Source organism: Delphinus delphis, chromosome 2, assembly GCF_949987515.2.
Source record: "Delphinus delphis chromosome 2, mDelDel1.2, whole genome shotgun sequence".
NCBI lineage: Eukaryota > Metazoa > Chordata > Mammalia > Artiodactyla > Delphinidae > Delphinus > Delphinus delphis.
Window position 1 is genome coordinate 28,361,655 of NC_082684.1, and position 15,210 is coordinate 28,376,864.

A 15,210-nucleotide genomic window follows, 5' to 3' on the forward strand; every position below is an offset into this window, starting at 1 on the left:
ATTTTCTATATGTTGGTCCTCCAGCAATTCTCAGTGAAGGAGTTCTACCTGAAAATCATTCCCTGGCGCCTTTATACCTTCCGAGTGTGCCCAGGAACAAAAGTAAGTCGAACCTTACATCCGGTTCATGTAGAGCAGGCTTCAGCCTCCAACGTCTCAACCTTTTCTTTTTTCCTTGAAGGACTTTTGTGGTTTCTGGAAGTTCTCATTGTGCACACAGGATTTATTGCCAGATAAAGAAAGAGTTGTTAACCTCCTCATGAAGGATGTAGTTCTAGGAGGACACGTGCCTACAGAAACAGCAATTGGTAGCAAGTCAGAATACTTCAACAGTTATCTTTTTGTCCCTAAGACTAAGTTAATGGAAAGGGTGCTGGTAACTCTGACCTGAGTTTGGCTTCCAGCGTGCCAGAGGTAGCTCATTCTCTGGCTTCCAGCGTGCCAGAGGTAGCTCTTTTAGCACCAGTAGTCTCATCTATTAAAAAAATTTTTTTTTAAATTTAAAAAGTGGGGTTTTTTTGTTTTAAACTCTTCTGAGCTTTTGGAATCTAAAGGCAAATCATTTTCCTCCAGCCAGTTTGCCCAACCTATTCAGGTGCTCATTTGCTGTTTCACATATCCTTCCTGCTTTTACCCTTCTTATATTTTATGTTGGAAAGTCTGTAGTGTTGCCTGTGATCCTTACTAAAAGGTGGTCTCTGTGACTCGAGTAATTTAAAATAAAATCTGAATCATAGAGCCCTGAGGTGAAAAACAAGGAGATGTACTCCTGGTAGGTACTTACTTGGGGAAAGCAGGCTTAACTTGTTTCTGTTGGTTGGTCAGAAGGGCAGGGATGTGAAGGTTTTTTGCTGGATGTGAGGGCTTTATAGATTAACTCCTTTTCTTTTCTTTGTTTTCCTTTTGTTAGTTTTCGTACCTTGGCCCTGACCCTGTCCATAAGCTGCTCACACTGGTGGTGGATGACGGCATTCAGCCTCCTGTGGAGCTCAGCTGTAAGGAGAGGAACATCCTAGCGGCCACGTTCATCCGCTCACTCCATAAAAACCTAGGTGAGTTTGGACAGGGATTCTGCTGGGGTAGGCATTGACCCCAGATATCTGCGTGCCTGCACAGGTGTCTTATAATGAGGCTTAATCATGATGGATCTTGCTGCTCCTTAGGAGGCTCTGAGACCTTTCAGGACAAGGTGAACTTTTTCCAGAGAGAGCTTCGGCAGGTACACACGAAAAGACCACATTCCAAAGTCACCCTGAAGGTCAGCAGACATGCCTTGTTGGAATCGGTGCGTAAAGTTTCATCCCTGTCAAAAGTTTCCAACTAGAAACCTCTGTGATATTTGGTTATATTCTGCAGGTTATCTTTTTTATGAAACCCACATCTCTCTCTCCTTTAAACGTATTAAAGATGGTGTTCTATGCATTTGATTGTACTGCATTTGGGGCAGATTTGTTGGAGGTATGTTATCGAAAGAAGAGACTAGTTGACACTTTGGCTTTAAGATCAGACTGAACTAGCTCCTGAACAATTTCATGGAACTCTTACTAGGCTGAACTAATCAGATTGCTTCCCTCCTCTTTGCCTTCATTATGTCATCTGTAAATAAGAAAAGATGCAGACAGATGACTATTTAACTTAAAAGCATTAAGGGCAGGTGTTAAGTTGTTGTTATAGAAGAAAGTTCCTGTTATTGAATCCCAGGAATAGAAGAGCTCTTGTGGGATTAAAAGGAAATGATTTTTGTTGTCACTCTGGCCTGATGGAAAAGGAACGCCTGATGTGTGTCTGACTCCACTACATAGACACTGGCATAGTTCTTACGTTCCTTGAGAATGAGAAGGCCTTGGTCCCTGTCCAGAAAGTGTTTGTGATATTTAGCTCTGGTAGGTGCTGCTGGAAACCCCTTTTCTCAGCCACATTCTCCTTGTGGCATGGCTTCCTGTTCTGAACCTAGCCTTGTGGCTAAAAATGTCTAGTGGATAGACTGTACTTTACTGAAAACCAAGACTCCTTGGTTCTCTTGCTGACAGCTTACTGATCTGAGCCATTGTTACTTCTTTATTTAAGAGTTTTCTCATTAATAAAATGAGGATTATTAAAAAAAAGAAGTTTCAACTTTCCAGTAAGGCAATGGTATAAATATGAATTAGATTATTTTTTTAATTTTAGATTTCTTCTGGAGATATTTACATTTTAAATATAAGATGGTGGGCTTCCCTGGTGGCGCAGTGGTCAAGAGTCTGCCTGCCAATGCAGGGGACATGGGTTCGTGCCCCAGTCCGGGAAGATCCCACATGCCGCGGAGCGGCTGGGCCTGTGAGCCATGGCCGCTGAGCCTGCGCGTCCGGAGCCTGTGCTCCGCAACGGGAGAGGCCACAACTGTGAGAGGCCCACGTACTGCAAAAAATAAAAAATAAAAAATAAAAAAATAAATATAAGATGGTAGTATTAAAGCTTATTTATGAGTAATATATTGCCTCCAGGTACTTGTGGTTATTACATGGACAATGGCAATGTTCTTGTGTTTTTGTCTTTAACACCCAAGAGAGACTGGCCAGTGTTCTGACAGTTTCCTTTCTTTTTCTTTCACTGCTTTTCAGTCTCTGAAAGCCACTCGGAATTTCTCCATCTCAGATTGGAGCAAGAACTTTGAAGTGGTTTTTCAGGACGAAGAAGGTCAGTTTTGAAATTTCATATTCATCTTTTTTAACTCTCCTTCCCACTCCTCCTTGTCTCCTTACCCCGCATCCACAAAAACAAAAACAACCCCCCTACACATACTCGCCACCCCTGCCCCAGCTTCTTTTTCCCTGGGAAAAAGAAGTCATGAGTCAAGACAAAAAGGGTGGCGTTTAATGGCTAATAGCGTGGTAGACCTTGTAAAGCACATACATACAGGGACTTGGAGGGAGAGTTTGAAGCAGAAGGGTAAAGTAACCTTTGTAGAGAAATGTCAGTTTCCTAGGCTCTCTGATCTGTATCCCCACACTAGGAGGCATTAGCTTAGTGATCAGAATACCTTTAATCCTACAGAAAGAGGGGATTTCAATAAAAGTCCATAGCTGAGGTGGGATGGAATGGGGGACACCAGGGTGGTGGAATGCAGGAAGTAAGGATCGGAGAGTATAAAATGATGAATAAATGAACAAAAGTGATAAGAGGTGGTAGGCCAGAGTCACTTTTTATTTTTATTATACTTTCAGCTCTGGACTGGGGAGGGCCTCGCCGGGAATGGTTTGAGCTAATCTGCAAAGCACTATTTGACACCACCAATCAGCTCTTCACCCGATTCAGTGACACCAACCAAGCATTAGTGAGTCTGTGACTTCCGCGTGGGTGGGAGGAAAATGTGGATTGTGTTATAATGAAGAGACTAATAAGAGTTTGAACTAATCAGATTGCCTCCCTCCTCTTTGCCTTCATTATTTCATCTGAAAAATAAGAGAAAATGCAGACAGATGAATATATAACTTAAAAGCATTATAATACAGTGGCTATTCTACTCCTTAGTGTTTTAATAATTAAGCCACTTTTCTCAAAACATACCTGAGGGCTTCCCTGGTGGCGCAGTGGTTGAGAGTCCGCCTGCTGATGCAGGGGACACGGGTTCATGCCCTGGTCTGGGAAGATCCCACATGCCGTGGAGTGGCTGGGCCTGTGAGCCATGGCCGCTGAGCCTGCGCGTCCGGAGCCTGTGCTCCACAACGGGAGAGGCCACAGCAGTGAGAGGCCCGCGTACCACAAAAAAAAATAAAAATAAAAAAACATACCTGAAGCAACTGAACTCTGTATAAGATCTCTCTCTTTTTTTAAAATTTATTTATTTATTTATTTTTGGCTGTGTTGGGTCTTCGTTGCTGTGCACGGGCTTTTCTGTAGTTGTGGAGAGCGGGGGCTACTCTTCGTTGCGGTGCACGGGCTTCTCATTGCGGTGGCTTCTCTTGTTGCGGAGCACGGGCTCTAGGAGTGTGGGCTTCAGTAGTTGTGGCTCACAGGCTCTACAGTCATTGTGGGGCATGGGCTTAGTTGCTTCACGGCATGTGGGATCTTCCTGGACCAGGTCTTGAGCCATGTCTCCTGCATTGGCAGGTGGATTCTTAACCACTGTGCCACCAGGGAAGCCCCTGTACGAGATCTTTGACTAGGTGGAGTAGAGAAGTAGACTTTGGCTGAAAGAATTTCTGGTTTAGGGAAAAGGCATTATATCATCCAGTGATTAACTTCCGTTTGCAGCCAGGGACCATGAAATAAATATAAGATTCTTCAATTTAACATAAGTCTATCTTCGCCCTTTATCCTCCAATCACTTTTTTTCGAAAAAAATAAATTTATTTATTTATTTATTTTTGGCTGTGCTGGGTCTTCGTTGCTGCGTGTGGGCTTTCTCTAGTTGCGGTGAGTGGGGGCTACTCTTTGTTGCAGTGCGCAAGCTTCTCATTGCAGTGGCTTCTCTTGTTGTGGAGCATGGGCTCTAGGCATGCGGGCTTCAGTAGTTGTGGCACACATGCTCAGTAGTTGTGGCTCGCAGGCTCTAGAGTGCAGACTCAGTAGTTGTGACGCACGGGCTCAGGTGCTCCGCGGCATGTGGGATCTTCCCAGACTAGGGCTCGAACCCATGTCCCCTGCATTGGCAGGCGGATTCCCAACCACTGTGCCACCAGGGAAGCCCCATCCAATCACTTTGAATTACTCAGTGGTGGCTACCAAACAACTAATGCCATTTGGATGGGCTCTTTGATCTTAATACTGAAATTTTTGCTCCCTTGGGATAGAGTTGGGGAGGGAGGATCTTCACAGAACTAGGCTTGAAGAAAAATGGCCCAGGGCCTTTTAATCTTTCTCTTTGACAGGTGCATCCCAACCCTAATCGCCCCGCTCATCTGCGCCTAAAGATGTATGAGTTTGCAGGGCGCCTGGTGGGCAAGTGTCTCTATGAGTCCTCTCTAGGAGGAGCCTACAAGCAGTTGGTCCGAGCTCGCTTCACCCGTTCTTTCTTGGCCCAAATCATAGGACTGCGTATGCATTACAAGGTAACTCTTAGGTGTGCATTTTCTACTAAGGCCCCTGGCCATTAACTCTGGAATCTCTCCACCCTCAGCTTATTATTCTTAAGTTTGAATGGGTAAGTGGTTCCAGGCAGTTACAAATTTCGTTTCTGGGTAAGAGTAGTCATGTTCTGTTCTGTGTCTTTCTGTCTCCTCAGTACTTTGAAACAGATGACCCAGAATTCTACAAATCTAAAGTTTGTTTCATCCTCAACAATGACATGAGTGAGATGGAGCTGGTCTTTGCAGAAGAGAAATATAACAAATCAGGTCAATTGGATAAGGTGAGAGAGAACGGAAGCCTGTGGGTCCCATTTCCCACCCTTCTGTAGAGCAGGGCTCTCTAGTATAACTTTCTGCAATGATGGAAGTTCTCTGTTTGTGCTTTTGAGCACCCAGAATGTGGCTGGTATGACCAAATAACTGAATTTCTAAATAACCACATGTGACTAGTGACAACCATATTGGAGAGCATAGCTTTGGGGCACTGCATCCCACACTGTATGGTCTTGGCCTATTTAAGTGGAGCCAAAGGCACGTATACCCATCCATCCCACCCATTCCTACTTTCCAGTAGAGAAAGAACTAAGTGATAGTGAAGTGTCACTGCACAAGCAGCTTTGGAAGGGATGACAGTGTCTTTCTTAACATTAGGGGCAGGGAGGTAGATGACTCCTTTTTTTTTTTTTTTTTTTTTAGATGACTCCTATTTTAACACTGTGCGTATATATTTTTAAACTTTTTACTAGAAAATTAATGGCCGAAGGTATTTGTGATGCAAGTGTGGTTTTGTTTACATCCTGGGGTTAAATAATATCAAATGGTAACGATGAAGCTAAAGTTGCAGTTATAAATAATTGAAAGCAAAATAGCGATGACTGAAAATTTGTGATCACTGGTAGCACTGAACTGATAATCAGATACCTTTGGGAGCACTGTGGGGATCCCAGCTGATGGCCTTTGCACGTGCGTGGGCGGAGCCTGTCTTCCTGACCCAGCACTGCAAGATGTCTAGAGTCATTGGAGTACTGAATTAGGGTCCACAGGCCTAGGGGAGTACTGATTTTAAATGGATTTAATATGAATACTAAATCTTAGTAATTTACTACTTAGGCTACTAGTTAGAAATGCTTACACACATAAAATAAAAATATCCAGAATTGTGCACAGTAACAGAAAAAAAGTCTTACACGTTTAGATCCATTGAGAATCCTTGCTCTGGAGCAAAGTTCCGTCCCTACCGTGCTGTCGTCAGGACCTTAAAATCTGATCTTGTAACTAAATGGAGGCCTTTACTGCTCACCTATGAAGACAACCATGGTCATTGTACACAGGTTTTTCTGGGGTTGTGGCATTAAACTGTGCTTCAGGGCTTCCTCAAAGCTCCCTTAGGAGTTATTTATTGGAAGGAGTGTGCCAATTCTATTTGAGAATCATGCAGTTCAGCTTTTTCTTTGCAGATAGAAAAATCGGGAGCCCAAATATCTAAGTGACTGAAATCCTGTAGCAAGTTAGTCTCCAAGTATCAAGCCATGGCTTTTTCCATTGACTCACGTTGGAAGTAGAAGAATGTAGGGAACATCTATGCCCATCTTAGAATTTTTGAGACCTGAGAAGACTTCTTCACTACTTACATAGTTTTATTTATTCTCAATTGGCTCAGGGGGTTAAGAGAAGAGGTCAGTAATGGTTCAATTTTGGATCATAGAAATGTTAAAATGTTGCTAACAAGCAACCATAATATCTTCCTGTTGCATCACCACTGTTTGACCAGGTCAGAGGAGACTTACTGAGAGACCCACTTCAGAAACAGTAGCGAGGAGAATATATAGCAATAGCGGTAGGAAACCTTAAGCTTAGTAACTAAATAAAACCAAGTGTGTTGAAAACCTGAACGCACAGTAGGAACTTGTGACCATGGTGGAGTTCAATAATGCTGTGTTTGTGGGACATACTGGGCAGATGTCATCTTATAAACTCCAATCTACATCCTCTCCCTGTCTTTTGCCTCTTCTTTCAGGTCATAGAACTTATGACAGGTGGAGCTCAAACCCCAGTCACCAACGCGAATAAAATCTTCTATTTAAATTTGCTGGCCCAGTATCGGCTGGCCAGTCAAGTGAAAGAGGAAGTGGAACATTTCCTGAAAGGTGGGATCCTGTCTACTCTTGGCTTTGAGGTGAAAATACTTGTATCCATGGTGTGGATATGGCTTTAACTTGGCTACTTTGTTTCAGGCCTGAATGAGTTGGTCCCTGAGAACCTTTTGGCTATTTTTGATGAGAATGAGCTTGAGGTAAGTGCTTACAATTGACACCCCCTATTCTTGGCTTGCTTTTTATTATGCCCACAGGAACTGGATTACTGCACCTTCTGTTATGAGATGCAGTAGGAAAGCCCTTTAAGTGTTGGTTTTACTTTTGTCACTCTTCCATGCATGGACCCTTTCTCCAGCTTTAAAAAAATTTGAATGTGAAAATTAGGAATCAGCAAATTACTAATTATGAATAGTAATAGTTAATATTTATTCATCAAATATTATTGATAATGGTCAAGTAGTAAAGAATGTTGGTATCCTATACAGTCTTTGTAAATTCTGTGACCTTTAAAGTTGATTTAAGGGAATAATAGAATTTATTTGTTCAGACTGTTTATTGAATGTCTTCTGTATGCCATGTGCTTTTGAAGAACTGGGGAGCTAGGAATGAATAAGACCAAGTCCCTGTCCTCATAGAGCTACATTCTAGTGAAGGAAACAAACCAAAAGATGTGATGCATTTCACAGCTTTGTGTTACAACACTATATAGTTAATATATTCTTATTTTAGATCCTGTAACACCCAAAATGTGGCTATAAGATGGTAAATACCTTGCTATAATTAGCAAAATTGAAGTTCCATGAACTTCAGGTATAGACAAAAAATAAAACCAGTTTGCTCTTACCTGCTGCTCACAGATGATACACACAATGCAGGTTACTAGCTTTAGCTTTAACTTCCCGTAGCCTTTATGAGGGGCATGTTTCTGTAAACTATTTCCTGTAGGGAAGAAGTTCTTCTTTAAAAATGGGGAAACAAAAAGTAGTTTCAAGTAGTCTTGCACAGTTTTTATCCTTATTAATTGAATTGGCTTCGAAACAAGAATCAAAGTCTCATGCAATTTTCAACATATTTTATACCTTTAGATATGAAATCTGAATAATGAACTCTCCATCTCTCAGCCTGAAGTTTCTGACAGACCTGTCACCTCTTGCTGTCATTTTCTGGGCTGAGGAACAGCTTCTGGTGTAATTTGTTTTATCCTGAAGCAAAGCATTTGTAACAATTCATAAAGTGCATAGGAGGGAGGACACAGTCTCTTAACGGTTGTTGCCCATCCTGCTCTTAGTTACTCATTAGCTTAGCAAGTTCTTTTTGAAGGAGCCAAGCTTCTCAGGCTTAATTTGGGCTTTTCTTTTCTTTGATTAGGTTGTTTCATTCTTTATAGCTATTGGATGAATACTTAGAGTCTGCTAAGTAACTTGCTGGATCTTGAACCAAATTAGAACATCAACAAGATGTTTAGGGTTCTGATGTCATTAATGTTCTCATTTTTTGGCATTCTTTTTCATTTATCTGACCAAGTAGAGGCAGGGCTGAAGGGACGGTAGTAGAAGTTCAATCCAGAAAAGAAGGATGGATCCTGGGAAAAAGGAAAGGCCATCTAACAAATTCATAAATGCGGCTGGGGTTCTTCATGAAAGGGGAAGGGCCTGCTTTTTCCCCTGGTATTCCCAGGCCACATGCAGAGTGGACAGTCAGTAAATACTTGGTTCCCTTTCTGTCCTCTGTTTCAATTCAAAATAATATATAGCAGCAGTTCTTAATTAGGGGTGCGCATCAGAAGCCCTTGGGAAACTTTTTCAAAATACACAAGCTTGTAACCTGTCCCTAGAGATTCTGATTCAGTAGGTCTGGGGTAAGGCCATAGGCATCTGTCTATCTATCTTTTTTTTTTTTTTTTTAAGCTGTGTGATTTTTACCACACTGGTTAGGAACCATTGGCCTATTATAATGGATTTTCCTGAAGCATTCTGGCATTCTGACCTCACCTTATGTCTCTTTCTTGGTGTTTTCCGTATTCCACATTTTGCATGTTAACATACTTTGACCTTATGGTGGGACTTTGCCCCTCTGACTATCCTCGTAACACCTGACTATTCTGCAGCTGCTGATGTGTGGGACTGGGGACATCAGTGTGTCCGACTTCAAAGCCCATGCGGTGGTCGTTGGTGGCTCATGGCATTTCAGAGAAAAGGTAAGTGGGCCAAATTTCTTTTAGTCGAATTTGTGCTGTCTTGTAAGGAAATAGTTTCAGAAGGAAAAAGTCAAGTAGTCGGAGAAGCAGACATATCAACTGGGATATATGTGGGAAAGTGATATATGTGGGAAAGGCAGGTGGTCATCCAGGCAGACGGGAACCCTGGTCCCTAAGGGCTGTCACGCTACTGCCACAGAGGCAGTACGTTGGAAAGGCAGAGAAATAGAACCAAGTAATCAGCGACTACCCTCCTGACCGTGTAACAATATCAATTCCTTTTAAAGAGGTTGTCGACTCTAGCCGTTCCTACCTGCATGCAGTAACTGGGGCCCACCCCCACTTCAGGATATCCTGTTCCTTCCCCAGGGGTCAAATCCTAAGCTGCACATAGGTGTGACCCCAGCCCTGTGCTCTCCCTGCCAGGTCATGAGGTGGTTTTGGACCGTGGTTTCCAGTTTGACGCAGGAGGAGTTGGCTCGGCTGCTTCAGTTCACAACAGGCTCGTCCCAGCTACCACCTGGAGGCTTTGCCGCCCTCTGTCCCTCATTCCAGATTATTGCCACTCCGACCCATAGCACGCTACCAACTGCACACACGTGGTGGGTATCTGACTGCCTGGTGCGTGCTGTCACGGGGGATTATCTTTCCAGCCCTTGCCAGTGTTTCTGGTGGTGTGAGTTAATCACTTCTCTCCCCTTGGCCTTCCAGTTTCAACCAGCTGTGCCTCCCTACGTATGACTCATATGAAGAGGTGCACAGGATGCTGCAGCTGGCCATCAGTGAGGGCTGCGAGGGCTTCGGCATGCTCTGACCACTCTCTTGCCATCCATTTGGCTCCCGTGCTTTCTGGAGCATCCGGGTGCACGTAACAGACACAACCACTGACCCTAACGTACACAAAACCATCAGCCAGAAGCTGCTGCGTGCTCTCCGTGTCTGGAGTATTCAGTCACCTGCAAGCCTTGTCCTTCCCTCGCCCCTCCTTTCCCATCCCCCCCGCAAGCCACTTTGGCAGGTACATAATCTGAGCAACTCACTCAGTCACGCGAGGAGGGCCATGCTGCTATGCTTGCACTTGGTTCTTAGAAAGCTCTCAGTAGCCGGAGTGGCACTGGACTACCTCTCATGGTGACTGATAGCACAAAAGGATCTTTTCTGTGGTGTCAGAACTGGAAAAGGAGCTTTCCTTGCAAGCGTTTCTGGAAATGATCATTAATCCACAAAGAAGAACTCCCTAATAAGCTTTTTCTTGAGTATAAGCATGTGAGATAGACAGACCTAAGAATGTGAAAGATAGCTGGGCTGTTGCCTCCAGTGCTGAATATGATTCTCCTTTAGGGTTATGGGGCATGTCTAGGCACGTGGCTGGCTTGAAGACTACTGATGCTTGTCCCTGAGTTTGTTCTTTACACTGAGGTGTGGCTGGGCTCGGCCACTCACCTCCAGCTCATGCGGTCTACTAAGAGCTGGGGGTTCTTTAGATTTCTATTGAAGAAACTTTTGCAGCAAGAGATTGGGACAGTATGATAGCATGCCACCGATCCCTGGTTCTCTCTTTGCTTGGTGTTCCCTGGCAGCACTAAGGCAAGGGAAAAGGAATCAGTAATTTAATTGCTCCTCAAAGGTCCTTAGGGTCAGGACACAGGGAACACACATAGAGGAGATACATCAGATGATAAGTAAACACCTAGCTGTCCCAGTTACTTCCTGTCACTCCATCAGTTACCAACAAGGGCAGCTAAAGAGGGAGGAAGATAAATTAGGTTCACTGTTGTGTGATGATGGAAGAGAACCTGCAGCTGTTTCTTGGAAGATGACAACCACCTTTTTCATTACGATTTGAATGAAGACGTTTTCAAGACTCAAAATCTCATTGAATTCCCAAATTTCTGTTTCTAAGAAGGCTTTGCTGCAAGCTACCATTCCCAATGGGGCGTTCGACTCTGAAAATATTTACAAGCCATCTTTATTGCCAAAACCAGCAAGTACAAAGAGTCCAGAGATGAGGCGGGACTTGCAGCAATGCCTTGGCCTCCTGGAAGCACGCCTGAGCCCTCCTGTTCCCAGAGATCACGAGGAACAAGCCTTCCTGAGCTGCTACAATTCCTGCCTGACCTCACTCCTTCGCAGTTGTCATTTGTCCTTCTTGGCATGGGTGCTGACCTCACTCATCCTTGGGGTCTAGGATCAAGCATCAGGGCCTCTGTACCCCAGGGTCCTCCATGCCACACGGTCACTGCTGTCCTCAGGGACCAGGACAAGGTGCTGCTGCCTGCCCCGGTGTTTTCCTATGGGATATGTACAGGCAAGTTTCATCATCCCCCGGGAAACCTGATGCTGCCCCTCGGGCCCGGAGAGGGTTTCCAGCTGGGGGGCACGTGGGTTGGCTCTGCTGTCTTTGGCTGTTGTTTCTCTTCTGGATTCTGCATTCTCCTCTCCAGAGACTCATGCTGGAGCTCAAGTTGATTTTCTTGGTTAGATCTGTCCTTTTAAGCTCTAGTCATAGCACTTTTCAGAGCATCCTGGGTACCATTGCAGCCCAGCTGCATCCTGCAGTGGTCCTTAGCCCCAAGGTCTTTGTTTAACAAAACCCTTTGGTACTGTTGTGGTTTTCTGTTCTTCCCGTTTACCCTCTCTCTCCTAACTATTCAAAAGTATCTTTGCTCGTTAGGCCTTTCCTTTGACCTTTTTTTCTAATCCTGCTTTGGAACTAGCCAGTGTGGAGAGAGGTACACCATGTCGGAGAGAAGGAAGAGTGTCTGTTACTTCTTGAGCAGTTTTCTATTCACGTTTCTTATTTTGGCCAGCTTGTTTTATTTATGCCCTTGTGACCCAGATGCTTGGGGAGCCAGCTAACCTCCTGGCCTTTAGTCTCTTCAAAGGAGACCAGGCACCAAGTGAACACCAAGGAAGATGTCGGCATGTTTCTAGAACTTCAGCAGAAACCAAGCCCTGCTGCTGCAAATTTGTCAGGCCAGACAAAAGGGCCAGACAGTTGCAGCAATAGTGTAAATATTTTGTACAGTAAATAAATGAATGTTTAAAAGGACTAAGGAGCAAGTGACTGCTTTACGTGATGATTCAGGACTTAAATTGGAGGTGGGGAAGGAACATAAAAATTTAGAAATGTTTTTGCATTTCCCCAGTAATGCCTCAGTAGCAGTCAGCTTGGGGTTGAATGTACTCCCGGAGCCCTGGCCTGGCCCAGACTTTCTTGCCCTTTCACCCTTCCCTGATTGCTGTCCATGGTGCCAGGCAGGGCCACAGTGCCTGCTTGCACAGAGAGCCAGTGGCTGGGACACGCAAGTGCTTGTGCTCAGCTCCAGAAGGAGAAACCAGTTTGGCAAAAGTAGAGGATGTCTGTTCTCATCAGTCTTTTAAACATTAATTAGTTGTTGTTTTAAACATAAGAAACTCAGTGTAGAAAATTTGGAAATTAAAAAAAAGTACAAGAAAAAAAGTTACTTGCCATCCAGAGGGAATAACACTTTGGGGATGGCCTTCTTATTTGCATATAATCACACATGTATTTCTCAATGTGCCCTTGACCCTCCCACAAAAGTTTGCATATGGCAAACAAAAACCCTGTTCCTCAAAAGTTTTTGGGTGGCAGGCGGGACCAATTCTTTTCTAACCACAGATAAGCTTGGCAGAAAGACAAGATCAGACCTCTGATTTGAGCCTTGTAGGAAAAGTGTTAGGGACCCTGACTTTCTTGGGGAAGTAATCATGGTGTCTTTGTGCATTGGTTCCCATTCTGGAAAATCAAAACAAAATCCCCTTTATAATTGTTTTTCTTTTTGTTTTGTTTTTGTCATTTTTTGTTTTTGTTTGTTTTGTTTGGCCATGGTGTATGCCTTGCGGGATCTTAGTTCCCTGAGCAGGGATTGAACCCTGGCCTGGCAGTGAAAGCGCCGAGTCTTAACCACTGGACCGTCAGGGAATTTCTCTGTAATAGTTTTTAAAATACAGATTATTTTTTCTCCCCACCCCCACCTCCCAGACCCAGTGGATTGGAATCTTAACTTGAAAATTACTGCTTTAGAGTGCATTCAAGGTACTCCCACCTCATCAAGCCCCCTTGAATGGTGTGAGATGTCTTAAACACACAAAACAAAATTCTATCCCTCCAACTTTACACTTACAGGTTATTTAACGGTCCTACATCATTTACACATGCTGCTCTTGTGGCTTTGAACGGGTCACTATGAACATTTGTCACTGAGTGATTTCATCCCATCATGCAGTTATTCATAAGACTCAAGAGGCTGATAGAATTGTTCTTAAGTTAACACAGTAAAATACTGCCTTCAGCTTCTCATGCACTGTTACCTTCCAGCCACTGCAGCTCAAGCTCTGAGACCTCTGCCCAGCTACACTTCTCTTAGGACACAGTAGAGGTTCTCCAGCAGGTGGCTTGACCAGCGGGCTCCTTACCTCTGCTTTGGCTTTGCTTAGGCCGTCAAGCATAATAGACCAGCTCCAGGTATCCTGTTATTCTTTCTTTTAAAAATGAATAATTCCTTTTTTCTTTTATTTTGAGATGAACGTATTAAAAAAAAAAGGCATACAAGCATGTACATTTTAACAAATAATTATAAGGGAAGAGCACATGTAACCACTATCCAGGAAAGAAAGAAAACATTACAGCACTGCAGAGCAAGTCTCCTCCCACCCTTCTAGAGGTAACTTTTCCTGACTTTTAGAATGATTGTTTTACCAGTTCCCTGTTCAAACAGCCTGCCCTAAAAAATCACAGTGGGGAGGGGGAAAAAAGAGCCCATGTGATCTTTTATTTATTTATTTATGGCCGTGTTGGGTCTTCGTTGCTGTGCACAGGCTTTCTCTAGTTGCGGTGAGCAGGGGCTATTGTTGCAGTGTGCGGGCTTCTCATTGCAGTGGCTTCTCTTGTTGTGGAGCACAGGCTCTAGGTGTGTGGGCTTCAGTAGTTGTGGTATGCAGGCTCAGTAGTTGTGGCACACGGGCTTAGTTGCTCTGCGGCATGTGGGATCTTCCCGGACCAGGGCTCAAACCCGTGTCACCTGCATTGGCAGGCGGATTCTTATCCACTGCACCACCAGGGAAGTCGCCCCATGTGATCTCTTGATAAGATGCTAACCAAAGTCAATTTCTCCATAGTAATTCCTATACCTCACAATTAGTTTTAAAAGTCTTCTGAAACCATCGTTGCCCCGTGAGAATCTAGTTCCCGTTCCTGATGCTGAATCTGAGGAATCATATTCAAAGACCACCAAGTCTCTCTGCAGAGGTTTTTCCCCAGATATCCTAAATTGGATACTCCTTTGCTTTTATACCCTGAAGAGGTTTTATGGATTGATCTAATGTGATCATGAGTCTCTTTGGTGGTCAGCAGCAGGTTCTTGAGTGTAGTAGTATTGAAAATGACTTGGTACTAAATTGTCCCCCAAATTGTGGGATGGGCTAGTATTTCTGATTCAGAGTACTGAATCTGTGCACCTTCTAACAGAAAGCCATCCCAAAGTTCTTGGAGAGCTTAGGCTTTTGCTTGGAGTACAAAGGGAGGGGATTTAGAAATCTGCAGAGGCTGTGGTGATGATCTTGGTCTGTATGTGATAGAGGGGTGCTGCTAGTTGGGATATGCCTTGCTACAGATACCTTCCTTACCAGATCAGTTCACTTTAACGTTGCTTGTATATGAATACTTTGTGGTAGCCACAGCAGGGACCTGGTTCGCTCTGGTGAACTCAGGTGTGGTCTCTACAAGATGCTCAGTGAATTCCTGGTGAGGAGATGTAGAGGACACAGTCTCCTTCGAGAAGTTAGAGGAGTGTTAGCTATAGTTCTTTTTTTTTTTTCAGTACGTGGGCCTCTCACTGTTGTGGCC

General features: G+C 44.0%; 1 protein-coding gene across 9 annotated transcripts in view; it reads left to right on the top strand.

Annotated features, from left to right (window-relative positions):
• The window catches only part of AREL1 (apoptosis resistant E3 ubiquitin protein ligase 1), a 43,940-nt gene extending 31,324 nt beyond the window's left edge, over nt 1-12,616 (top strand). For 7 of the 9 annotated variants that reach the window (XM_060004185.1, XM_060004192.1, XM_060004191.1 and 4 more), the window contains exons 9-20: nt 25-102; nt 911-1,052; nt 1,164-1,285; nt 2,601-2,676; nt 3,204-3,313; nt 4,851-5,030; nt 5,204-5,329; nt 7,066-7,195; nt 7,283-7,341; nt 9,252-9,341; nt 9,768-9,943; nt 10,053-12,616. In XM_060004185.1, coding sequence (XP_059860168.1) covers nt 25-102; nt 911-1,052; nt 1,164-1,285; nt 2,601-2,676; nt 3,204-3,313; nt 4,851-5,030; nt 5,204-5,329; nt 7,066-7,195; nt 7,283-7,341; nt 9,252-9,341; nt 9,768-9,943; nt 10,053-10,155 — 1,392 coding nt within the window. In that variant the 3' untranslated portion in view covers nt 10,156-12,616. The remainder of the gene's footprint in view (nt 1-24; nt 103-910; nt 1,053-1,163; nt 1,286-2,600; nt 2,677-3,203; nt 3,314-4,850; nt 5,031-5,203; nt 5,330-7,065; nt 7,196-7,282; nt 7,342-9,251; nt 9,342-9,767; nt 9,944-10,052) is intronic. The other 2 variants (XM_060004190.1, XM_060004193.1) reach the window with 2 other exon arrangements.
• Nucleotides 12,617-15,210: the final 2,594 nt, after the last annotated feature.